We start from the raw sequence: 26,773 nt of genomic DNA on the forward strand, positions 1-26,773 counted from the left end.
CCCAATTAAAATATATGTGCAGAGAAAAACCTGTAGATGATTCGTTGTTTCTTTCTTCCTTACGGTTAACTATGTTCATTATTCTCAAACATGATCTTATGACGCGTAACGTAATTTCAAAGCCAAAATTAGCTTCCAATACTTGGGGCGTATGCCGGAGGCCAGCTTTGCCCAACTTTTCACTTACGTCATATTCCTTTTCGTGGGTAAACACACTAGAGGGAATAGCAGCCTATAATGAAGTCAACTGCTTAGAACCATAACGCCCTGTAAAACCATAACGCCACAGCCACCACTTAAGCATGCTACAGGAAATCATGGCCATTCTGCATCTGGCCAAACCTCTTCCGGCCTAATCTCTTCTGGCCTAACCTTCACATGTTGCAACACTTCTCTACTTCAAAGTTCAAACCGATCTGAGCGGACATTACCTAACCTCATTGGCTTCAGGAAGTTAGAAAGGCGGTTCAAGTGTGCTGGTATAGCCAGTCATTTTGGCTGCAAGAAGTTTGTGAGCCGGGACAGCGTCAATAGGTTGGGCCAGATGATAGAATGTGCAGCCGGATGCGGAACAGCCTGCTTATATGCGAGCATGCTTAAGTGTCTGAAGACCTACAGCGATATTATCTTTAATTAAGAAGTGTTGCTTCTAGACCTGTGGCTGAGTAAACTTATCGCACGCTGAGGCTGGGCGTTGGCTTAATTACGAGCTTATTTAAGAGTTAAATTTGTAGCCTACGGCAGCGCCCCTATTTCAAAGCCAAAATTAGCTTCCAATACTTAGGACGACGAATTACTGAAATTCTTTGCTTCATTTCATAGGCACACATTTCTTGACCTATTGCATTTCTCTTTCTTTAAAATGAATATATTTGGAAAAACACGTCGTCATAGAAAAAATCATTAACAGAATAAATAATATATGACTTCCTTCATCACTAACTCTTGGGCAAACCAAATAATGATGATCACCACAGCGGTTAGATATAATCAAGGCAAATAAAATTTTCAACTAATTAGGTGAATGAGGCCTTTAAACATCATCGGGTGCAGACACAATTAAGCCAAAAAACAATCTGAACGTAGTAATTTTGTTATATAATTTGGGCTGGTGACATACCCATGCAGCGATTCTCGCATGTTGAGAGCAGGATTGCCGAATCTCTAATTTTACATTAAGTGAAGGATTTCTTATAAGCATTTCATGCGTATAAGGCATCTCTGGTCATTACATATGACGGAAATGCGCTCCACTTTGATAGGTTTCCTTGTCTGACGATTTCTCATATACATATATGGCCGTAGTAAACAAAGCGTTGTGACGTTAGATGTCGCTTGAAATCGTATTTCCGCGCCTAACGTCGCTATTTTGAGGACAAGCGGCCATGGCCTGCTTTGCTGAGCCTTCACGGATGTTTTTCCAGCCGAGATAACCTCGGCTTTTGTTATTATTATCTACTGCGCGTCAGCTTACACTGCGCACTATTCCATAGCAATGCTTTTTATTGTTTAGGTTTACTAGCTGGGATATTTCCAGTTCATGCTCATATATTTAGGATAGCTTTATGTATCAAATAATTCAGTGCCGAATTCATGCTCTAGGTAGGTTTCTTTATTCAATATCTAAACTAAATTAGAATAATTCAATTTCGTGCGCTTCTGCGAGTTTTGAAGCCAAAAGAATCGCGATATTTAAATTATTGCAAGCAAAGCGTTGCAGCTTTGATCATCCTAACACAATTTTATGGTCTAGCTTACAATTATGAATCGCTGTTTTTTAGCAACGACTTATTGATAACATTCTTGGACTTATAATGTGTATGAATCCCACTCCTGTTAAAACTATAATGTATTCTTTCCTACATTCACATTATTTACATTAATTTATATCCATAATTCTTATTTTCAAGCATTTCATGCAAGTATAGGGTGTTTGCATTTACTTTAGCGGTCTGCTGAATACCATGTTGGTACAACTTCTGGATTAAATATAATTTTGGAGCTAATTTGCGACAATCTTAGATAACTTTTCTTGTAGCCATTTCGTCGTATTGAATATTTATTAACACTCCCGTCGTTATTATATCTTATAGTTTAGGTGGTCGGATTTGCCACTGAATGTTCAGTCAAAGCGCCCAATTTTCTCCTGCTTTACTCATTTGCTAACTTATTTGTAATATTTATATAAACCCCAGTGGAAATAAGTTATTATGAAAAATGCAGACATATTTGTTTAATAGAGTGCAATTCTAAGTTTAAATCTCTAAACACTTATTAGTTGTTTGGAATTATAGAGAAATTGTTTTGAAATCGAAAATATCGATTAGGTGTGTCAGATCTATCTCTAAATAATTTCTTCTACGCAATTATTTCATGCATTGATGAAGTAGAACAACGTGACAATAAGACACGTAAAGTGACAAAAGAAGCCCCGTAACCTACAGTGACCCACAGATGTCCAGAGCGTGCGTCACTCAAGACCTCATGTCATAGTGGGACTGCATAAAAAAATAAGGCGTTTAAAATGTAAATTTTCCCTTCGTTTCAACGGCAATATTTTTTATTTTAATTAAAACTTTACAAAAGACAAAGAAAACAAAATTTAGGCTATGAAATTTTATATTTAGACTTGCGGCCAATGAAAAAGTCTCTGAGAACAAATGGGCCGCATAATGCTATCGTCATTTTTACCACACCGCCATCGGTGATCTGGTCCATTACACATCCTTTTTTATGTCAATGAAGTCTTGGCCGGAGTGTATTAATGCCAGCCTTGCTAATTAGGAACCTGTTCCTCATACAGGCCGGTGCGCGACATGCAAATAACATTCCGCCAGCGCCAAACTGTGACCTCGACCTAGTGGACGATGGCCTTTATAACCGGTGACATCGTCAGACCAACCGTCAGTTCACAACCGCAGTGTCACAGCAAAGGTAATGAGTGGGAAGCTTACATAAACACACACCTGTTGTGCGACTGTCACAACATGGGAGACTATTATAGTTGTTTTGATCATTTCACATTTTCGGTTTAGCCAAACACTTCAGTTCCGTATTGGAGTTTGTGTTTTATCATGCAATACGACGCAAAAAATCGCTCTATACGCCATGGTCTTTGATTTACCGCAGTAGTGAAATGACTTTCACTGCATTGCTCGCTGCATAACAGATTCAATGTATAATGTATTCAATGTATTCAACACTCACCTGTGTTCAATGCAAAGGGAATTTCTGGAGACTGGACTCACCGTTCTAACCGGCCGCGTGCATCAGACCTTTAGTTGTTCTAGTTATGTAAAAAAATGTGCAGTTTCGTGATTTTGTAAGCACGTTTAAATAATTCAAGACAAATTCTTAGTTAATATTTTTCTTAGAAAAATATTGCACTAATTGCTCTAACATGGCTCCTTAATGCCCCTGTGCTGAATGGGCTATATCTCATTCAAGTACTGTAAAATAAGGCTCTTAACATGCCCCTTGTATTTCTGCTCTATCAAAATTGCAAACGCAAGATTGTTTACAAATCGACATCTACAATTCCCTTCAGAATTACATGCTGTATCGACGAATAAGATTCATTGCATTTTTCTTCATTTAGATTAAGCTTACCCATAGTTGGTCCATGTTTCAGTGCTGGAAGTCCGCTTTTATTTCGTTGCAGAACATTTCTTTGGAGCGGCCTCGCCGCTTGCAAGCACCGCGGTAGCAACGCTGCTCGCTTGCCGAACTCATTACTAGAGTTAATGCACCGGCGAAATGTTGCCTCGAACTTACAAGGAACATTACGCGACAGAATGACACTTTCATGGATAATTTGCACCGGATGATAGAAACGCTTGACACTTCAATTCCACTGATTTTACTGTTCAAATGATTGTTTTTGTTGTGTGTGACAAAATTTGGAAATAAATGTATTTAAGACGCATATAACAAAAAGTAACGTTGAAAAAACCCAGCAGAAACTTTACTGCATCGACAAATCCGGTGGTTTCTGGTGTTAGCTTGAACAATCAATAAATATTGAAACAAAACAGTGATGTAGAAATATTAGTATACCATTTCCTTAGGTACTGCAGGCTCAAATTACTTAGAGTATTAAATATATCCATAATATCCTTCCTCAATTGTTTTTCTACTTACCACACTAGAATGTTAAAAATTACATGACTTTTAGTTGCTGGACTTGGTAATAGCTGCATGAAACCTGAGTCGTGCTCGTGGAGAGAAAGCATAAATTTATCAGGTCTTAGTTGCAATGAGCGATCGATTGTCTCCATAGTATCATTATCTGAAGCAACAGTTATATTTCACTCCACCAACAGCGGCGGGAATAAGCGAGTCTCGGTCCCTTGAGTCCCGTAAGTGTGCCGCCGCAGAGAGGGAAAGTGCGCGCGTTTCTATCACTTCCGTACGAATTTTGTTGCTAACCTTCATGCTCGCTTGCGCTTTAATTTGAACAATCATTGCCCTTCAGTTCTAAATATTTAAGCTTAAAATGTACATTAGACCATAGATTTAAAATAAGCAGGTACATTTTCCTGTCATACTGTTCGAACTAATGCAGCTACCAACTCAGTCTTCAAATTCATGCGTTGGACTTGAAATTCTTAACCGCGCATGTCACAGTAAATTGCTATAATGCTTAAAGAATGCTGGTACATTTTCCTGTCATCCTGCTCGAAGTAATGCAGCTTCCAACTCAAACTTCAAATTCAAGGGTTGGACTGATTGGACTTAAAATTCATAACCGCGCGTGTTGCAGTAAATTGTTATATGGCTACGAAAAATATGCTTGATTTTATAAACTTTACCAGCAATAACAATAAATGAATGAAGTTAAAATATCGATTAGTCTTTACTCGATAATTACTATTAGTCTTTACTCGATAAGTCGATTAGTCTTTACTCGATAAGTCGATTAGTCTTCACTCGATATGTCGATTAGTCTTTACTCGACAAGTCGATTAGTCTTTACTCGATAATTACTATTAGTCTTACTCGATAAGTCAATTAGTCTTTACTCGATAAGTCGATTAGTCTTTACTCGATAAGTCGATTAGTCTTTAAATATAAGTCGTCAATACGAGAAATAGTCGTCACTCAGTAACATATGGGAATCTTTGAGCAACCTTTTTCATCAAGGAAAAACGAGGGTTGATATAAAACCTATTTTAAAGCTCTAACAAGCACTTTGTACATTGTCACGCATTTAAATAATAGCGAATTATTTTATGGCTGTATCGTTCCCTTTACGTTGCACCGTGTAGGTAGGTCATCAACCGAGCCACCACGAGGCCGACCTTCAGACCGCGGCTGAGTGCTGAAAGGGAAAGAGGGTGCGTGTAGCTGGCGCTTGTGTTTACCTCAGTCGATCAAACCTGTTCCTTTCAGTAGGAAGTGAGTGGCGCTGGCATGAACTGACGTGTCTAGTGTCTACTAGAATGGGAGTTGGTCTGTTCGTGCCAGTCTGGAGACCCTGTGAACAAATGGGACTATTTAAAGCCCTGTTTGGTGGCGGTTTGGTATAAAATTTGCATTGTGAATTACTTTTTTATTTTTTTGCTCGAGTGTTGGAGCGGTTAAAAGGATGCATATACATGCTGAATGTGAAGTATATAGGACTGTACTCACTGCCTGCAGTGATAAATAAACCCAAAGAATAAAAGTTTACCTATATCACGCATCTCTTGTTCACAACAAAATTGCGCTAGCGTTAACTTTATGGCAAAGTGGCAGTAACTTCAGTGATTGTGTGAATAGAAGTGTCGTCCTAATGACTCTATTACCTTGGCAGATTATAGGGCATTGAAAACTATAGGGCTTTATCTCCTACAAACCGCCCCAACATCTCCACTGAAGTTTCCCCTCAATCATCAAGCATCTCTTCTCATCAAGATGTGGTATCTCATGATGCTCCTCCTGTGTCCGGCGTTATGCTCCACTCTTCCACAAGATGGGGTGAGAACAAAATATTTCGCTCTTTATATAGACTTTAACAAGTAATATGCCAATTCTCCTCCACATAAAGGTATTAAGTTATTTCAATAGCTGAAATCATAGAATCTTCGCCTTCCTCTCATAACACACACAATTTAAAATTAGAACTTTCGTCTCAAACCTGTGGTCTTGATCCAAAATTGAAAATACGCGAAAGATTTAAGTAGAATGAAGACTTGACTATTTCTGTGTTTCTAGCCTTCAGAAGAAAAACAAACGAGCAATTAAAATATTGGAATGCACGTTCAACGATTGTCACGCTTAGACCAACTTAATGATTCGAATAAAACGTAACAAAAAAAGGCCCAATTAAACCTTTATATTCTTGTGAAAATGTAAAATCCAAAGCCTATTCCCTGATTAAATATTTTTGTAAAGCCAGCTGCAGCTCGTCACTGTAACACTGCTCCTCATGTTTGCATATATGCGCGCACGGCACTTGAATTTCAACGACTTGAAGGGAGTGACCTCGCTTAAAACTGCAAGCTTTCAAATATGTATCGTTGCTCAATTTCATAAACACTTTCTTTATCAAAAGATGGTCGTCGTTTAAATAACGTTAGTTTGAGCAAAGAATTTTCATCTTTCCAATTAAATACTCAAAATAAATAAAAGGTTCTGTAGCGGGAATTAAAGACCATTACAAACTTGGTCAAGGTGAGCGAGGTTAGAGTTCATCAGGTTTCTCTTGTGTTCGTAGTCAACGCCCGGCATCGGTTCAAAAATCACAATTTAAGTTGTAAAATGTACGCAAATCTGTTTATTTGTCAGGCATTTTGAACGATATAGGAGATAAGATTCAAATGACCGTAGCTCATCGCGGACCGATGATATGTCGGATATAATCTTAACCGCGTACTTACAGTAAGAATGAGGAAGTGTTGAGTAATATTTACCTATTGCTTGGTTTGCGCTCGTCCTTATAGGATGGATGTGATGAAGAGTGAAAGTTGAAGTAAGCAACACGTACAATTTTATGAGTGTGAGCTCACAGTTCCCTCTCACGCCTCCATATCAGTCGTGTGCTGCGATACTGCCAGGGTTGCGCTTTTTGGATGTAAAAGAGGTGAGAGTCGATTAATTCACAACCTGGGTTAAGGGTTACACAAATTTTATGGCCAAATTCATCAAACCTTTGGCGAGTTTGAATTACTTTATTGATATTCAAGTAGAATTTGCAATGTAATTTCTTCTGTTATCAGAAATACTTATTTTGGGCAGAGCTTATCGATAACGGTGAGAAAGCGAAACGACTTAGCAACCGGCAGCAGTTGCAACTGCCAAGGTCTTAGTAAGTACATTTTAGCCGTCTTACAATCCCGATTCAATACTTTACCTACAACTTAATTTAGAATAATGTACGTTGATACGTTTTTACGTAAAAAAATTTTGTTGTCAATGTAATCTAATAACGAAGAACTTGTATGACATATGTATCCTGGAAATTATTTAACTTTAATTTTTGAATACTCGGTGCAAAAATACGTGTACCCTGTTGCTACACTAAATTATTGTCCAAGTCCTCACAGGCATTGCTCACTGAACACAAGAAAGCTAAGCACAGAACGATGACGTAAAAAGAATGGTTGAGTCGTTTTTGTCCAGAATGCGGCCTGGTGGGTAGAACAAACCGAGTTGTCGGTGGCAGCGAGACGACGCTAACCGAGCTGCCCTGGATCGCTGCAATGTTTTATAAAGGAAAACTTTACTGCGGTGCCGCACTTGTCAGCAACGAGCACTTGGTCACCGCCGCGCACTGCATCAACAGGTGTGCCTATTCACGCCACCAACGTGAATATGTGAAAACTTCGAGGACTCTGATATTGTAAATAGAAATACAGAGGATTTAAAACTTATATGACGAAAACAATTTTATACGATATCATAAATTATGTATTAATAAAATGAGCAGGGTAGACAAGCGGCACGTGGAAATCGTGTTTGGAAGCCACAACATTTCCGATGTCGTGGAGGCGGGACGGCAGACGCGCCGGGTAGGCGACTGGTGGGCGCATCCAGGCTTCCAGCGGCGCAGCTTCAACAACGACATCGGCGTCATCAGACTTAGTGAACCTCTTGTGCTGGGCACAGACGTCAGGCCTGTCTGCCTACCTGAGTCGGGTGTGTATTAAGGAAATAAGCCAGATTTCAACATTAAATATCATTTTAAATTAGCGTTTCCTATGATGTCATTTATAATTTAATTTATTCTGGGCATGGGTGTTGCCTTCCCAAAATGCTCGTGTCACGCAGGAAGGTCACCGCTTGGGCCAGTGAATGTGATGTTGTCTGTCAACTGCCATGTCCAGGAATTCTAGCAAGAGATGACTGACACTTTAAGATTACTGACTTGGCACTGTGGGCAGTGAACTTGGCGCGGTTTGAATGAAACCAAGCTAGGTTGACGACGCCGATGTCACCCAAGTCTGGATGAATCTTTAATTCCTCTACTTAATGAGTCTCGTCACATTAACATAAAATCTAAAATATTATGGCTTTCAAAAACCCTACCCAAGTGACGCATGTCGATCAAACTAGCTGTAATGAATGCGTTTAATAAACGATGAAGACCATAAAAAAAACCTTGTGAGATGTGTTAAAACTGCTCCTTGCTTTGGTCGTTTCTCCGTGACGCTAACGCCTGAGGTTGGGTCGTTCAGTGTATTGTTTATAGATGAATATTCGAGCTTATTGCGTGACGTGCGTTTTATGATTGTTTGTGTGTAAGACTACCGACTGGAAGAAATTTTTGCAGCGAGCCAACTTTATTTGTTGAATTATAGAATTCGTCGAATTACAGGTGGAGATTACGTAGGTCAGCATGCCATCGTCGCAGGCTGGGGTCGAGTTAGCGAGAAGGGTCGCAACAGCGAAGTGCTCAGGAAAGTTAGAGGTGAGTTCCCTGGCTGCACCAATCAGTTGAGTGATGTAATTGATCGAGCGTTGACATCACCGAAGTAATCACTCATTGTAGTCAGCAACCACCAAGGAGAGTGGTCTTAACTTTGTGATCGATGCATGTATGGTATAAATTTTAAGATTAAATTAAATACTATTTATTGAATTTCTATTTCTTTAGTCCGCAAACTTCTCTTCCCAAGAACCTGCGAATCTGACGTGAACTAAGCTAATGCTTGTTTCTACGTTTAGTTCCAATCATGAGCAACGATGAGTGCAAGACCAAGAAGTACAGACCTTCGGAGATCACCGACAACATGGTCTGCGCGGGCTACGATCAGGGCAAGATTGATGCATGTCAGGTGAGCCAATTAAAGTGTGAAAGATATTATAAATATTACATAATTATCACATGAAAAATACGATATTGTTATCACGTATTTCTTATAAGTATACGAACACCAAATCTGTTTCGTGGTAGGGTGGAGCCAATAAATTCAATGTACGGTCAGACTACTTGCTACTTAATTGCTCGATTTTCTGGAGAATTCACGTCTATTGACTAGCAAACTACCAGTGCAACTCAAGTGCATGAGCTTCTGAACACAAATTCAATTGTTTCTACTATTGCCATGGAATTATTTTCGATCTTTTTAGCCTAAGGCATAAATTTAGCTTAGGAAATAAAACTGGGTATAAATCGCTAAAAACAAGATGATGTTTTCAGGGAGACAGCGGCGGACCAATGATGTTCGAGACCAAGAACAACGCTGGACAACGCCAAGTTGACCTCATCGGTGTGTATGGGTTCCAAGATTTATAATATTATAATTATTATTGTTTATATTGAGTTATTGTATCTGAGATATATCCTTTCACTTGATGCAATAGCCTTTGCTGATGAGAAGACTGTAACAAACTTATTCACACTGACTGGATTTTAAATTGTCTTTATATTTAACTTGGTCTGTAGCAAATTTACAATACAGTGAAAACATTGATGAATAATAAACTGAGAGGGTCTACAATATTTTTTCCTGTAACATTTGTTTTCTTAAAAATCTCAATCTTAGAAAAATTAAACTTAACTGACGAATGAACTACAAAAATTAATTACTTAATTACATGAAAATTGCCGTGACAGGCGTTGTGTCGTGGGGACAAGGGTGTGCCAGGCCAGGTTACCCTGGCGTCTACACGCGCGTCGAGAACTACAGTAACTTCCTCAGGCAGCAGATCGGCGCGTCCTGTCTCTGCCCCAAGGACTGAAGGAAAACTTGTCGTATTAATTACTGCATCTCAAAAACAACTACAAAAGTCACACGGTGGGAGTGTTGGTGAAATATGATGAATTACACCGCAGAATTTCTGTCGAGTTTCCTCAGTTTGTCATCATATTATAGTGTGCAGAAGAGGTGTAGTTGTTGAAAAAGTGCTTGGTGTGAAAATTGAAATTTGTTGAGATGCTCTCGTACCTTAATTTAAATGAGATATGCATTTCCAATCTCTCTTTTTCAAACGGTTTCATTACGCCACCGACCCGAAACCTGTTTAATTATTCTGTTAGCATTCTAAGTATTTCAGAGCGCTGGGAATTGAAAAAAATATAAACTGTTAGGACGTTAGGATTTGTCACAAAATGCAAGTACTATTAAATTCATATCATTCATATCATTATTTTGGAGGTAATTGAATTCAATTCATAATTTTGTCTTTGTTAGGGTTCTCAAAAAGCCTATTGCATAATTTACTTCAGTCTTAGGCCAATAATATAAATTTTTCAATAATACATACTATGTTCTGAGCGTCTAATAGAGCCATCATAAGAGTACGAGTCCTCAATTAATTAACGTGTTGCATGCTGGAAGTTCATGCATGCACAGAACGTGCACGAACGTGTTGCATGCTGGAAGTTTATGCCTGCTCAGAACGTGCATGAACGTGTTGCATGCTGGAAGTTTATGCCTGCTCAGAACGTGCATGAACGTGTTGTATGCTGGAAGTTCATGCATGCTCAAAACGTGCATGAACGTGTTGCATGCTGATAGGTATAATAAAAAAATAAAATATTTCGGAAATTAGTCTTTGCAAGTTCAGTGAATTGAACCTTATCTTGTGTTCTGGTACGATCCATTATTTTTAGTTAACCAAATAAGATGAAAAAATTATATTTCTGAACGATGCATGACGCACGTTTTAATGCAGTGATACTTTCAGAGAAATTAGTCAGACATCGTCCAAATAGCGATGTGTTCTTTGCCATTTTGTAGGTCACTGGGACCCAGTTCGTCCTAGCAAAAAAGCGTATACATTGCCCCGGGCAAAAATAACTATTTGGACAATATGACTCGTTCATTTTCTGAGTGCATGTTGTAGAACGAAAGAATTGCAAGTTCAGGACTAAATTAAGGGCGGGAGTTTCTTCTTTAATGTCTGGTCATGGCATAACCTTATTGTATTTTTTATGTTATCAATCTATTTATAATAATTTCAAATTTTTTCATATACATTGAACTCAGTGTCCCCTAATATGGACAACACAACGACCAGCGCGCCTCAGTGAGGCGTGGCTTCCAATGATCTCATAGCGCTTGCGAAAATCGCTATTACTTAGCCTATTTAAGTATTTATAACTATTTATTCTAGTGATATTATAGATAAGTATCACTCAGATTGATCTCAAGTAGACGAACTGTGTAATTTTATAATTATAAGAAAGCGAGGTTCCTGTGATGAAAGAATTGATGTATATAGGCGCAACATCATAAAAGCTGGTAACTTTTTTTAGCGTTGATTTTTGAGACGTATGAAAGGAGCTGCTAGATTGCTACGGTTATACTATTTTTTCAGGATTGCGCCTCGCTGTTTGCTTAATCATTAACATTTGGGTTCGCAACTTGTTCTAATTGTAAAATATTATTTTTCGTATAATTTCTATGAATTTCTTATAGAGTGGGATCGATTAATTGATTGCTTTGATTAATTCCACTTGTTAATCCATTGTCATTGTATAAATATTCCGTGCTTCTTATCATGCACCTGTCATAAACGATTGCACTGATGATTATTACACTTGAATTCGGTCCCCCAGCAAATGCAGATTCGAATTCAATATTATTTTTAACTTGGGGGATTAACCTGAGGAAGTAGAAAGAAGATCAGGATGAAAATTATGTACGTTTTACATTGCTTCATATTTATACGAGCGCAATTGCGCTGAAACAAGAAGACGGGTGAAAGTTAATCACCTTCCGTATATATATGAGTTTGATTAATATTTGATTCGATTAATTATTAATTAATTTTATTAATTATTTGATTAAAGTTTGATTGAAAGGTCTTAACTTATTCAAAGTACAAGCCTGATTTCATGAGTGTGGAAGTTTTAAAATTTAAGCAAAGATATTTTGTCATCTCGCAGAACTTCAAGCGAGTGTTCTGTATGGTAATAATAAAAATGAACTGTTTCGACGACGAAGTTAATGCTTGAGTTTCCCCACCTAAGTCGGTCTCCAAGACCCGAGGTGATGCTACTGCTGAAGCCATACGCCGAAGATAAAGTTTAACAAAGTTGGGTTGCTATCGAATTCTTTGTATTCAGAACCTGAAAATTGTACTTTCCAGCAACCTACAGTTTTTTCGTAGGGTTGCAGGTATGAAACCAGCACGTGGGTTAACTAAATATTGAATTTAAAATTGAACGTCTGAATGCATCCACAAACAGCTCCTGTTCTCATCAGTCGTGCAATTTTTTGAACACGAGTTTGGATTGAAGTTGCAGGTAATGAATGAGTCAGGCCTTAAAAGCGCCTAATCTTCTTTCTAATCAAATTCAATCTGACGGATTGAAATGAATTCAGATTTGCAAAAATGAATCCGCCAGCGTCATATCAAAGTCATACCAAAAATTAAACATGAAAGTTGCTCATGAATTATTTGATCCACCAGTAGTGCTATAGAAAACAGATTCATAAAAAACTTTTTATGGGCTGACAAAAATATATTTCCTACATATATTCAGGACACTGAAACATGGTAGTGTACTTTAAACCATGCTAATATTTCAAACACAAAAGTAATATAATTTATTAAATAGTTCCTTTAATAATAACGCATAGTGTTATAAAGTATAGTAGGTATCTATATTATGGCCAGGCTATAGCCTTACCAAGCTAATGTAGTCTCTTTTTATATGGTCCTCATCTGAAAGATTATTAAATAATTTAGAACGAACGTTTTCATACGTATTATAATTTCCATATCATCCACTCATTGAACATAGAATTATACATGGATTTAATTATAATTTATCATATTATCGATTCATTCAAGCAGAGCATAAATTCACATTAACTACAATGACATTATTTACCAACTTGTCGAAACTAACGTCTGAACTCTCTGCTGCATGCACACTTCGAGTACAGTGAATAATTCATGAGTCTTTATACAACGAAACAACAACTATATTTTTATGAGCATCACAGCTCATTTTCCCTGCAGCCTCAACACTTGGCCATGTTTAGGAGTGATAACGTGGCACTTTCATCTGTCAATTATTCTACTCTGCGATATCATTATTAGCGTGTTCTGAATGTTATTGTTATTAGTAGAAAAAAGTTTATTTGAGATCGAAACGGGCTGGAGAGTTGTCAGGCAAACAAATAGGACATTTTATAATTTCTTTGCAGCTTGCGTCCCAATTTTTCTACATACTTCAATGTTAATATTGAAGTCCGTAGACTTTTGCCTACCAAGAAATTAGATTAAATCCTAGGTGGCGATCTCAACTTACCAAAAAATGGAACACAAGTGATGATAAATTATCAGTAAAAAATTGATTTTTTATTTCTGAAAGCAACATCCTGGAAAAAACGTGAATAAAAGAACGGTGATTTGATAGGTATAAATTAAATTCACTATAAAGGTATCATCAGCCAGCATGTGAACCGACGTACACATCAGGAAAGATGTAACATCCTACTTGTACGAAATTGGTCAATACATACAAGTACTCAACGTCGATCACACACAATACAAACAATGCCTGAAGAGTATACACAGACGAGCAGTAGCAGACGGAATGGCCGGTTACAAGCCGAACGTGGTGCTCGGAGGCTACCCACCACCCATCGCCGCAGAGGAACATCGATCGGTTACCGCGCGCAACCAGAACCACTTTGGCCCAGCTACGGTCGGGTTGGTGCCACCTGCTCAACAGCTATATGAGCCGAATCGACACCAACGTCAACAACGTATGTCCGAATTGTGGAGTCGGCCCACACGACGTACAACATTTGTTCAACTGCCCGGCCAAGCCGACACAACTTTCGGCACTCGATCTTTGGACGCAGCCAATCGATGTGGCGCGCTTCATCGCCCTCGGGACGGACTAGTGGTTGACGTTGCTACAACAAGAACAACAACGTACACTTTTTCGCAAAACATATTACGGTAAATATCAGCTTCATATTTCTTTCATTAGGTATGGAAATTGAAGCAACGTGTATCATATATAACTTCCAAATTCGCAATCTTCAGTAAAACATACATTTTCAATGCCGAAATATTCTCAGAAAGAAATCTTCAGTCTATCAATAACAGCCTATCAATAATTTCACATCGAAAAATAAGCCGCTGTTCATAAAAATATAATGTTTATTTGAATGAAAGTGAACAATGACTACTGAATAATGCGACGCTGTGCGTAGGCGTGTTCTTTACGGTCTCTACATTTGCCATGCGCTCACAAGTTACTTTAAACACATCGTCCAGCTGAGAGATCTTTGGACTAATCGGTGTCTGATGGGTCAGCGTCAAGATAATGAAAAAAATTACGCGAATATTGAATAAAGAGTGAATTGAAAATGAAGAAAAACATAATAAATTAAGAATTGAGAATTAATTTTTCAACTAATAGTATGTGACCTATCATCAGAAAATTACACTGATAAAGAAAATTACCTCATGCATGGCATTCACATATATTTTATTATAAGCAACGATAATCATGCAACCAGTCCTGCATCGCTAACGCATTAAATCTGTTGCTTGCAACAATTATCTTGAGTTTAGTTGATAATTTCCTTGAGCGATCATTCATTTTCCGAAGATTTGTATGTTTACTTTCATTGCTACGACATGTTCGCATGTTTCTTGCCTATTATTATTAACACTTGTTTTACAAGATTTTGTCCCAAATAAAATATATTTAATGTTATACGGTTGCACGTAATAGTATCACTCAAATGGGCAACACCGAAGACGTCATACACTTTGATGAAGAATGTGTTTTAGACTTGTAGGAGTGGATCAATTCTCTGGTGTCTTCTGAAAAGGTTGCCTAATTGTAGCTTTTAAAAACGGTTTAATGATGGAAATTTTCGATCGGGTTGCTGCTAAGTGACAAAGCAGCTGACCAACCAGTTTATAGGCTTAGGTAGGCTGTGGTGGCCGCGTATGCTAGCTGAGTGCAGCGAAAAAAGAAACATATGAAAATATAACTCAGTACTCACGGCAGTGAGCGACAGAGAGCGCATTTTCTCGTGCATAAATCAGTTTTCATTGCGATTAGTACAGTGCATTAGAGCTAGAGATGTCGTATCTTTGATACAGGCATGCCCGCTTCCTAAAATAGACGAAAACGTGAAGTCACGGACGGACAGACGGACAGCAGGTCAGACAGACAGACAGACAGACAGACGGACATGGCGAGCACAATAGTGCATTTTTTCTATAAAGAGAAATGCGTTAAAAATGCAGGCGGCAGCGGCGGCAGCGGCGGCAGCTGCAGTTGCTACTAGCAGCTGCCTTCACTTGCGTCAAGTACGTAGCGCGACCGGAGAATGCAAGAGTCTTAGATATAGGGAAGGATCAGATTATAAATTAATACTCTTCTCACTAGTAAACTGTTACTATTACAGTTGCGGCTACTGTAAGCTCATACTATTACGGAAACTACGCCTTGTATACGACATTGAAGGAAAAGTGTGCTCGGAACAATATATGAGTTATATTGTCACAATAATGACTCTTTTTGTTACCACAGCGTGAGTAGAGTTCAAACGTTGCACTGATACGACCTTTTGTTGGGCAAAACTGGGTTAAGATGACCTACACAAGGGCGAAACGTGCATCGCCATTTGGACAAAGTCTCACTTAATTCTTAGGTGTGCATAGCTGGTCGGAATATGGTTGGGGGGCTTGTTGGACATTCTCCCTGAAGAATTTACTCGTCCATATAGGCTATAAAATAATCAAGATGTGAGGTTGGATATGAATTTTAGTGCAATTCATAACATAAAAATGACATGCAGTAAATGCTTACCGGTGACATGCGAGTATTGTGGGCTGGAAAAACTATTTAAAGTGCTACGTATGGACGTATGAAGGCAGTACGATTGCTGAACTATTATTATTAAAATGACCCCTGCAAGCTTCCGGATCAAAAGCTTCCAGGTTCAAAATAAAAAAATCAACGAAAAGAAACTTGAAAGTTATTATTATCTTTGGCATAGGTATCTGAAAATTCCAGGCAGACATGAGATTAGCTATCCCCCCTAAGGATTTATACAAATGAATTGGAAGTACGCTCAAAATTGCAGTGAAATTATTTTATGGAATTTTTTCCCGTAAATTTTGGTATTGATTGGTGTTACTATTGGAATATACAGATGCGCTTAGATTAAGGGGAGAAGAATAGAAGGTCCAATGCTTAACGTCGTTCACATTTGAACAGTAATTAAGTTACATTTTTGTAACTCTATAATTGTTAACGTAGATGAATAACAGGCTTCGGAGAAGGGCCAATTGTCAGACAGCGCAATTCATGAACATATGACAATAAAGATTCATGAACATATGACAATAAAGATTCATGAACATATGACAATAAAGATTCATGAACATATGACAATAAAGATTCATAAACATATGACAATAAAGATTCATGAACAATCAACCTTGGCCCGGTAAAATAATTTGGGGAAGAAATGACACGGCGATGAGGGCCGGAGGTCTCACGCTACAACGCAATTCTGGTGTCAGTGAAGGACTTAGCCATGAGGGACCTTGAACTTATCCAGCCCTCATCCTTGTTTTATGTTAACCGGTGACTTCCGATAATTAATTAGTTTATCAGAAGGCCTGTCTAACAGTCACGTTCTCATAGTATATGTTATATTATTAATATTATTATTATTATATTATTATTATTATTATTATTATTATTATTATTATATTTGGGTCAGTTCTCTTTCCTTAAACACTCATCGACAGTTCTCTCTTTCTTTTGTCCCTGCATCAGGATGATGCTGCTTGTCCAAGATCAATTGCATAATCATAACTTATTCTACTTAGTGAACAAACTTTGTATGCCGATAAAAAAATGAATTATAAATTTTCAATTACCCTTGTATGTACGTAGGCATAACAATATGAATGCATGAATTTCAATATGTAGGCATAAAAACATGAATAAAATTCCCTTAATGAGATTCTCTTAGATTAGTTTTTATTTTTAAAATAAAAATTCGTTATAAAAAAGTTTGTAATTTAAAGAGTCATCATCGATCACAGTTGAAAAACTTTCTTGATCATATCTATTTATTCAAGAGTCGGAGGACCAAATTACAGAATATAGGATAATTGGCTGTGTTAAATCGATATGAAGTGCAAATACGTACAACGGGTAAGCAGCAACGTTAAACATTAGTTCATGCAGGTCTAATTTCGAAATTTTTATTCGTCAGTAACAAATTTTCTTAAGTTTTCTTAAGTTTCGTCATGTTTCATATGACGGTAAATATACTCATGTGAATGATGCTCGCGAGCGTCGACAGAATCGAATCGACGTAATCAACGGAATCGACGAATCGCCGGATCGATACATATACTGCGGAAATGCGTTCCACATTGATAGGTTTCCTTGTCTGGCCTAGTCATATATGGACCTAGTAAACAATGCGTTGTGGCGTTTGATGTTGATTGATATCGTATTTCCGCGAATCGCGTCGCTATTTCGAGGACAAACGTCCCTGGCCTGCTTTGATAAACCTTCATGGACCTTTCTAGCTGAGATCATCTAGAATGCTGCGCATTGGTATAAAATGCAAATATTTTCATTTTTAACACTTAACCCTGCAGATAATTTCTACCTGATATATTTCTGGCTTACTTATTATTTTAATTAGCGTGGTTTTTTCAGCTTGAAAGCTTTAGAATCAGTCTCATTTCTCCGACTAGGCTACCTCGCTGAAAGAATTAATTTCGGCCGTTGACAATTTTGTAGCTAGGCGAGTTACCATTTTTAATGTCATAAGTCAAGCGCTCAACATTACATGAGTTAAACATTGTTTCGTGACAAAATTCATTATGAAACAATTGAAAAATTCAGCTTGAAAATTTACGCATTGCAATTTTGCGTTTTCAAGACTGACATTAAGGCTCAGGTTGAGAACCGCTAACCCTCAGACAGGCTCGGCTGGTGCCTTATGGGATTCTATACCTACGTTGACTTATTATCCATCCGATCGCAAATGAAATATCAATCTGACTTTGTTCACGCTTATTCAGCTATTTAGTTGCAATTTATCTATACAAACAAAAAATACGTATAACACCAGTAATGATTGAAGAAAATGTTGTGCATCGCTGTTCATTTTACATGCGACTTGCCTAAATTTATGTGACACGAAAATAGTACTATTTATTCTCAATTAATCGGTATATAAGATATATCTGAATCAACCTCCATTTTGTATATATTTTCACCAAAAAATAATTATATATTAGTATACTTTCATGTGGAGTTGCAATCTCGTATACTAACTACTCAAATGCAGGCGTTGTGGAAGGCATAAGGCAGTCCATGACTTACGGTACGAACAAGAGGAACTCAATGAAGGACGAGGAATAATACCTGGCCAGTGGCCGGCCGAGACCAATTAGTTCTAGCCGACCGCTGGCCATTCCTTTGCTACCTGAAAGCCGCCGGTTATTAAAAAAGGCTGACTTATATGATTTCAAATCACAAAGATTACAAGCTCGAGGGTAGCGACTGGCCGAGCTTCGGACTGATCGAGAATTTCACAGGATGGTCGCGAATACCTCGCTTTCAGACCTCGCAGCACTTTGACTAACAACCTTAATCACTGACAATATTTTTAATAAGATCAACGACTGCAAATGGAAATAAGAAACTATTTTATTTGTTTACACTTTTCCTACGAATAAGTAAATGTTGTAGAATGCCATTGACCATGCCTTGTGCTTCCTTTTTCATGATAGGTAAGTCTTGGCCGGAGTGTATTAATGACAGCCTTGCTAATTAGGAACCTGTTCCTCGTGCAGGCCGGTGCGCGACATGCAAATCACATTCCGTCAGCGCCAAACTGTGACCTCGACCTAGTGGACGATGGCCTTTATAACCGGTGACATCGTCAGACCAACCGTCAGTTCACAACCGCAGTGTCACAGCAAAGGTAATGAGTGGGAAGCTTACATAAACACACACCTGTTGTGCGACTGTCACAACATGGGAGACTTTTACTAGTATTAACCGTGAAACATTTTTCTGTTAATCCAACGGACGCAAATCTTTCCAAATATATAATTTATTGTCGGTATGCGTGTGTCATCCCTCTATGACAACAAATCTTCGTTCTTTATACTCCATTATATGCTTCAGGTCCAATTTCTTCAATACCAATATCCAATTGATTCGTTTCCAATGGCGTAAACAATATAATCAAAATGATTATTGAATGTCGAGGGGAAGTGCGGAAATAGGACTTGATGTTATCAATAAAAATTGACGTGCAGGGGATATAGCGTGTGGAGGGATACTTTTGACGTGCGAAAGTATCTGAAACTCATGTGCAAAAGAACTCACTCGGCATATTTATCAAATAACATTTTTAGCAGTCTCGCAACTTGCGATTGTAAAATTAGCACTTTATAAATGGAACTTGAGCATCGCTCGGTATATGAAAGTTCGAATTTATTGAATCTCGTTTTGCAAGGCACGATCGTCTCAATAGTATCATTATCTGAAGCAACAGTTATATTTCACTCCACCAACAGCGGCGGGAATAAGCGAGTCTCGGTCGCTTGAGTCTCGTAAGTGTGCCGCCGCAGAGAGGGAAAGTGCGCGCGTTTCTATCACTTCCGTACGTATGGCGTCCGTTCCGTATGGCTTCCAATTTTATTAATTATGGCTATCTGTTATCATCTTGCGTTGCGACGAGTAGGACATCAACCAAGCATCCACTGTCATTCTGCGTAAAAAAAAAACGGATCAACGTGTACGTGGTTTGCTCTTCTTTTGTAAAAAATAAAACGGACTTCTTAGTCCACATTTATAACTTCCTTGATTTTATGAAGGGAAATGTGATAACATTCGACTGAATGAACTAATTTTCTTATCAGGTTCAAGAGCATTGGAAACGTGCACCACCTCTTTGAAAATCTTAAAGTTTTCCTGCAAATTTCCTCAAGATCTCCATTAAAATTTCCTCGATTCATCGCCCACCTCTTCACTCTAATATGCGCTATCTTGTGATGCTCCTCCTGGGCTCAGTGTTGTGCTCCGCTCTCCCGCAAGATGGGGTGAGATCTTCTTACATGAAATTACCATATATTTTAATGACTAGTTACACGTTCTTCGGCAATTTTTTTGCAAAAGCAGGTATGTGTAATAAATAATTATGAAAATCTCTACCTGGTATTTATGACTACAATTACTTGGTATCTAGTACAGAGAACATGCAGCTCATGTAGACTGTAGTATATAGTCACGCTTTGACCGCCTATTTGAGACAAAAATTAATTAAATTTGAGTATGAAGACTGTCAGCTCCCTTTTCAATTATTGCACCACAAATGTTATTTTCGTTTAGGCTGGACCCAACTTGTTAATGACGTGAATGAGCGAACACTTTACTCAATCACGTGTGAAGAGAGTGAAACTGCATAGTTCATATTAGCCTAATGCTCGAAGTGCGCACTCATAGAGTTGTGAAAGTCAATATACTGTTAGATAACGGAGGGCGAAAATCGATACACTGTACGATTATGAAAAATGAAAGTCGATATACTGTAAGATTATGGAGAGTGAAAGTTATACAATGTTGGAGCAGCACAATTTTGCAAGTCTTCGCAAGCCGTTTCCTGAGATGATTCACTTGTTGCGATTCTGCAACGAATGCAATTCTTCATATGGGAGGAAGAGGCGGCAGATTACTAGGAATAGTCAGTACGCACTTCCGGAATCAAATGAGAAAAAAATGTTCAATTATGACTATGGTGAAGCTAATCGAAACAATGTCGCAATATTTATACATATGAGCTTCTGTGATATTGCATGAATGATTCTAATATCAACGCTGCTAAACGTGAATTTATTTTCACAGAGCTTGTCAATTGCGGTGAAGGAACACAACGACTTAGCAACCGGCAGCACCTGCAACTGCCAAGGCCTCAGTGAGTGTAAATTCTAGCTGTGGTATATTCAAGATTTATTATGCTGCATGTTACTGCATAAAAAAATATAATAAGATTGGAGTCAGCTTGACGTGCGATAACTTTTTATATCAATGAAAAATAGGAACGAATATGGTTCTGTTGAACTTTTCATACACGTTATGTTAAAAAGGTTGTTGATATATCTATGCAAATTTGCCAGCATCCTATATGACTGCATATTGTGTTTTGCCATAAATTCTAATCGAGTCTGATACTTACGACCTTTAGGCACACGAGGCAAAAAATAAGTGTGGATATCTCTTTATTTTCAGAATGCGGCCTGGTGGGTAGAACAAACCGAGTTGTCGGAGAACCTCTTGTGCTGGGCACAGACGTCAGGCCTGTCTGCCTGCCTGAGTCGGGTCTGTATTAGGGAAGTCGGGTGGGCCGATTTTAATGTGGGCCGTGACTCGTTATCAGCTTTAATTTCGTGAAATTGTTTATGTGAATAGGTGATCGAATTTGTGTATCCAATTCACTCCGTTCTGCGCGTGTAGCTTTTGCAAGTGATGTCTATAATAAAGATGATTGCAGCTCACTGTAAACTAGGGAGAATGTTATCTGAAAAATGTAAATCCTTAATATTGATATTAACGCTCGCTAACATTCAGGAGGAGATTACGTAGGCAAGCATGCCATCGTCGCAGGCTGGGGCCGAGTCAGCGAGAAGGGCCAAAACAGCGAAGTGCTCAGGAAGGTTACTGGTGAGTGCACGTATTCATCAGCAATCAAGTCATGGATATGAGGATACAGAGGCTTTCTTGATTTTAACTGTTATGAATCAATATGATCCAGTTCAGATTTAAATTATAATTCAAATCAGCAAGACACAACTGAAGTCAACGTTTTTTAAATCAGTTATTACTTTTTTCTCCAATTAGTTCCAATCATGAGCAACGACGAGTGCAAGACCAAGAAGTACAGACCTTCTGAGATCACCGACAACATGGTCTGCGCGGGCTACGATCAGGGCAAGATTGATGCATGCCAGGTTAGCGAGTGAAAATTGTGTCCTAATTATCACGAAACATATTAATACTTTTTATGAACTTAACTTAATCGTTATTGTTCTCAATTCATTGTCCACGATGATTATATCATATGTCGGCGTTAGGTTGACCATTAGTTGAAATAAAGACAATTTTACCATGCGTTAACCTCGAAAATCTTGTCTGACAGTTTCTACCAAAATCATGAAACTAATTCTGTCATTTTCTCTGTCAATATCGTCAATTCGGCTTTAAAAAATATCTCAATACTATTGGTTGTCTCAGGGAGACAGCGGAGGACCCATGATGTTTGAGACCAAAAACAACGCCGGACAACAACAGGTCGACCTCATTGGTGGGTGACTACTGCATACATTTGTGTGGTTTTTGCGAATAGTGGCATTAGCTAAATCTGACCAGTATAAGGATCCAACATTGTAGCTGCTCCCAAATTCATTTTTACCTATCATATAATTAGATTTTCATCTGTTTTACCAATATTTCACTCAATTCAGATATACTTGGAATCGGTGTAAAGTTATAATGTGCGAGCTCCAGTAGTAATTAAACAAATGAGGGCAAAAAGTAAAAGTTGTGTTTCATTCTATTTTCGAACAATTAGAAGCAGATGCTACTTTCTAATTGAAAAGGAAATCGTGCAGGTCTCCGATCAGTACGGTTGATGCAAGGATACGTACAAGTTAATTTAAATAAATGCAGCAATATGAACAGGCATATTTTGAATTACTTTTCGAATTGCTGCAGATTAAAGTCATTTTTAGAAAACTTATCAAAAAATAACCCTAATCTTCTTGACGAAGGAGGAACAATATAATAAAAATAATAGGTGTAATTCATGTCATTTCAAATTTCAAAGCCCAATCTTCATAACAATGAAGCCACACTCATTAAGGAACAATATTAATCATTTGATTGCGCACATTAACATTGCACAACTAGTAAACTGCTTGTATATTAAAGATATTTCTTGGGCAACAATTATTTCCTTATAAATTTCAATCTGTAGGAAAATGCCATTTTACCGACGAATGAACAACACAAATTATAGACGTATGGAAATTGCCGTGACAGGCGTCGTGTCGTGAGGTGCACGGCTACATCGGCATAAACTGAGTGATAGTGAAATTTACTTTATACATTTATTTCTTTGTAAATTAAGATTTTCATGAAAATGCTACTTTACAGACGAATGAACCACAAAAATATTGAATTAATTACATGACAATTGTCGTGACAGGCGTGGTGTCGTGGGGACAAGGCTGTGCCAGGCCAGGTTACCCCGGCGTCTACACGCGCGTCGAGAACTTCAGTAACTTCCTCAGGCAGCAGATCGGCGCGTCCTGCCTCTGCCCCAGAAACTGAAGGAAAACTTCGGCTCTGGCAAAACTTCAGTCAAGTTTCATCTTCGTGAAAGAATAGCGGATAAGTCTTACGGGAATACATTTTTCTGCAAATATCTAGGCGCTGGGTCATTATGGTAGTCAACTTAGAGCTCTTAAATTGAAGTCATATCTTCAAGCCGTTATCAATGAAGTCAACTTGAAGCTTTTTCAATCGAATTTTAAATATTTTTATTTCCAACTGCTCCTCTGTCGAGTTTTATCATTAGTTTAGAATTCAATCAACTTTCTGTCCTCGGCTGAATTTTTTTAATTCACACGACTTCTCGCAGAGGAAATAGAACAAACATCAGAAGTTAAATTTATTCGTTGAACTCGACAAGCATCTAAAAATTTCTGAAATGAAATAAAGACTCCTTGTAGCCATGTCAGTCTGAAGAAACTGAGTCATAGGTCAGGGCTTCATTTTACTAAAACTAGGAGCAGTGATTTCGTTGCTTATAATGAGATTATATTAATTAATTTATGTATTATATTGGAACACAGCGTCCCCGATTTACGATAACGTCGCCTCAGTGAGGAATAGCTTCTAATGATCTCATATCGTTTTGCAAATTTCGCTTATAATTATTATATTTAAATATTTATATCTTATTTATTCTAGTTATATTCGTAGATACTAATTACGCATCACGCCGATTGAAATAAACAAAACGGACTATGTTATTGCATACACGTCAATATAATGTATGAAGGCCATGTTCCAGTGCTGCTTCTTTTATGAGTCAAGCTGTTAAAGATATTTAAAGTAAAAAAGAACAAGAAGAAAATTTGGTCTGGTTTGATCTTTTTTAAAAACATACCCATGCACGGCCATATTTGGAAATGGAGCGGTGGAGTGATACATTTAGTTTTATAGTTACTTTGAATTTAATTTTATAATTGTGTGATCAGCGTAATTGAGCTTAAAAGTTTTAGTCACTGATGTCTTTCATGTGTTCCACTTGTTGAATAAAAGTCGTGCTTAAAAATGTTTCTTTCTCCATGCAGAAATTTTGAGCTACGGCGAAAATGCGTTATTACACTCTGTATAACGTGCGTATTATCAATAACAAAAATCCCTGGAATATACAAGAAGAGTCTTGTGAATTTTTATTACGCAGTGGTCGAGTAATCCAGCAAAACAATATTTGACTATCGAATTAAGGGTTCGAGCCTCGGTAAGTTGCGAAAATCCTATAGTGTCGCTTGTAGTCATCGACAGGCCGTCGGAGGTGGTGCTTGCAGCATAGCCTTGGAAGAAGGAAACGTAACCTAAGTGGACGTAAAGGAAACCCAAGTTCCTGTTACTTTAGGATCTAGAAGAATTCACTCAGAAATAACCTTGGTAACGACTGAGAAAGCTTCAGAGTTAATGAGTTTGCGGCTGAGTTAGGATTGAGATTCATCGCAGCTCAAAGGAGTAAAACTTCGTCAGTACGGAATAATTTTATTTTTAAATCTACCAGAAAAGGTACAAAAATCATTGGGTAAAACATCATTTACAGGAATCAAATTACATTTCGTCAGTATGCTGCTAACGTTATTGTCCCAACTGACAAAAATAAAAAACATGGAAGAGAAGAAGAGGAAAATAGAACTTCTTCCCATTCGACTCGTCTAAAGCCGAGCGAGATCGTCAGGTGATGGTAACAATGATTGAGTTTCATAAACTAATGCGACTTTTAGACGTGTGTCAACTTAAAGATTATGCTCACAATTTACATAAATAGAGCCGTATTGCTGAAATGTTAAGAAGATCAAGATGCTTATTGTAACGAACATTCGAGATTTGGATTGGAATGATAAATCAGTTGGAATGAAAAATCATGTACTACGAAAACATGAAACTTGGTTCATTTTGTTATAATATTACTAAAGCACCATGAAAAATACGTGAAAAATATAAGAAGCACCAAGAAAAAATGCTAAAAATGTCTCCTAATCCTGAAAAAATTGCCTATATAGTTTGGTTCACATCTACCAAACAAGAGCATAACATAACAAAATTATGAAGATGCAAGGAACAACATAAACTAATTAGTCTTTATAAATCTGCCAAGTCATAAACCTGTAAACTAAGTTTTTCACGAATGGTTTAGCCAATAAATAGTCTTGTGATCTTGATTATTAAAATTGAAGAATAACTTTTGGCATTAAATATCGGTGAACTCCTATAGGTTTGAAGCTTCATCTAGATATTTGCTTGATTCGAAAATAATGTACAGCGTTTAAGATCTGGTCAAAAATATATTCCACTAGTTTCTCAAAAACATTCAAATTTTCGCCGTTGTTCTTCTTCTTAAATTACTAAGACGCGCTCAAGGTGGTAATTATAAGCTAAATAATGTCACACAGATCATAATCCACATTAACAAAAGTGACTAACATTCTTTGGTCAAAACTTTGGCACGGAAACAATACTATCGCTGTACAGTCACCGTACGCATCCTCTAATAACACATTCACCCATTTTATTTATAGTCCAATTAAACTGCGTCTTTTGACCGACACCGCACGCTTCATATAATATCATACGAGCAAGAACACAGCGCAAAAAACCATACCCAATACCTGCAACTAACGTGTTGACACTCTACTTTATAATGAGATGCTAATACATGAGGACAATACCTACAACTTTCATATTCTAACCGCTATAAATTATCATACTAATGGCCACGTATAAAAGCTTACTGGGGCCTTCGATCCGTGACCTACAGTAGCGCCATACACAAGGCTAATAGTACGGGAAATAGCAGCGTATTTAGTGGTTGCCTCTATTGCCCTCGTGCACAAGCAACTTTAGCGCCAGAAGAGAAGGTCTAACCTCATTTCTTACTTAATTGAACGTGTTTAGAGAGCACACACTCAGAAAAATCAGTGAGATTTGCTTCTAATAGCGATGCGCGTTTTGCCCCGTGTAGGCATTCCTGACCCACTTTGGTTAGGCAAAGAGAATTAATCA

General features: G+C 37.9%; 1 protein-coding gene across 1 annotated transcript; it reads left to right on the plus strand.

The window, feature by feature from the left end:
* Positions 1–2,918: 2,918 nt before the first annotated feature.
* On the plus strand, positions 2,919–24,791 carry LOC108666355 (trypsin). The gene is made up of 9 exons (XM_047880473.1): positions 2,919–2,934; positions 5,795–5,958; positions 7,219–7,288; positions 7,603–7,765; positions 7,910–8,118; positions 8,798–8,890; positions 9,148–9,257; positions 9,623–9,692; positions 23,664–24,791. Exons 2-9 carry the CDS (start codon positions 5,896–5,898, stop codon positions 23,786–23,788), a joined length of 903 nt encoding a protein of 300 aa, XP_047736429.1. The 5' UTR covers positions 2,919–2,934; positions 5,795–5,895; the 3' UTR covers positions 23,789–24,791.
* Positions 24,792–26,773: the final 1,982 nt, after the last annotated feature.

The sequence above is a fragment of the Hyalella azteca genome, unplaced genomic scaffold (assembly GCF_000764305.2).
Source record: "Hyalella azteca isolate HAZT.00-mixed unplaced genomic scaffold, Hazt_2.0.2 contig5432, whole genome shotgun sequence".
Lineage (NCBI taxonomy): Eukaryota > Metazoa > Arthropoda > Malacostraca > Amphipoda > Hyalellidae > Hyalella > Hyalella azteca.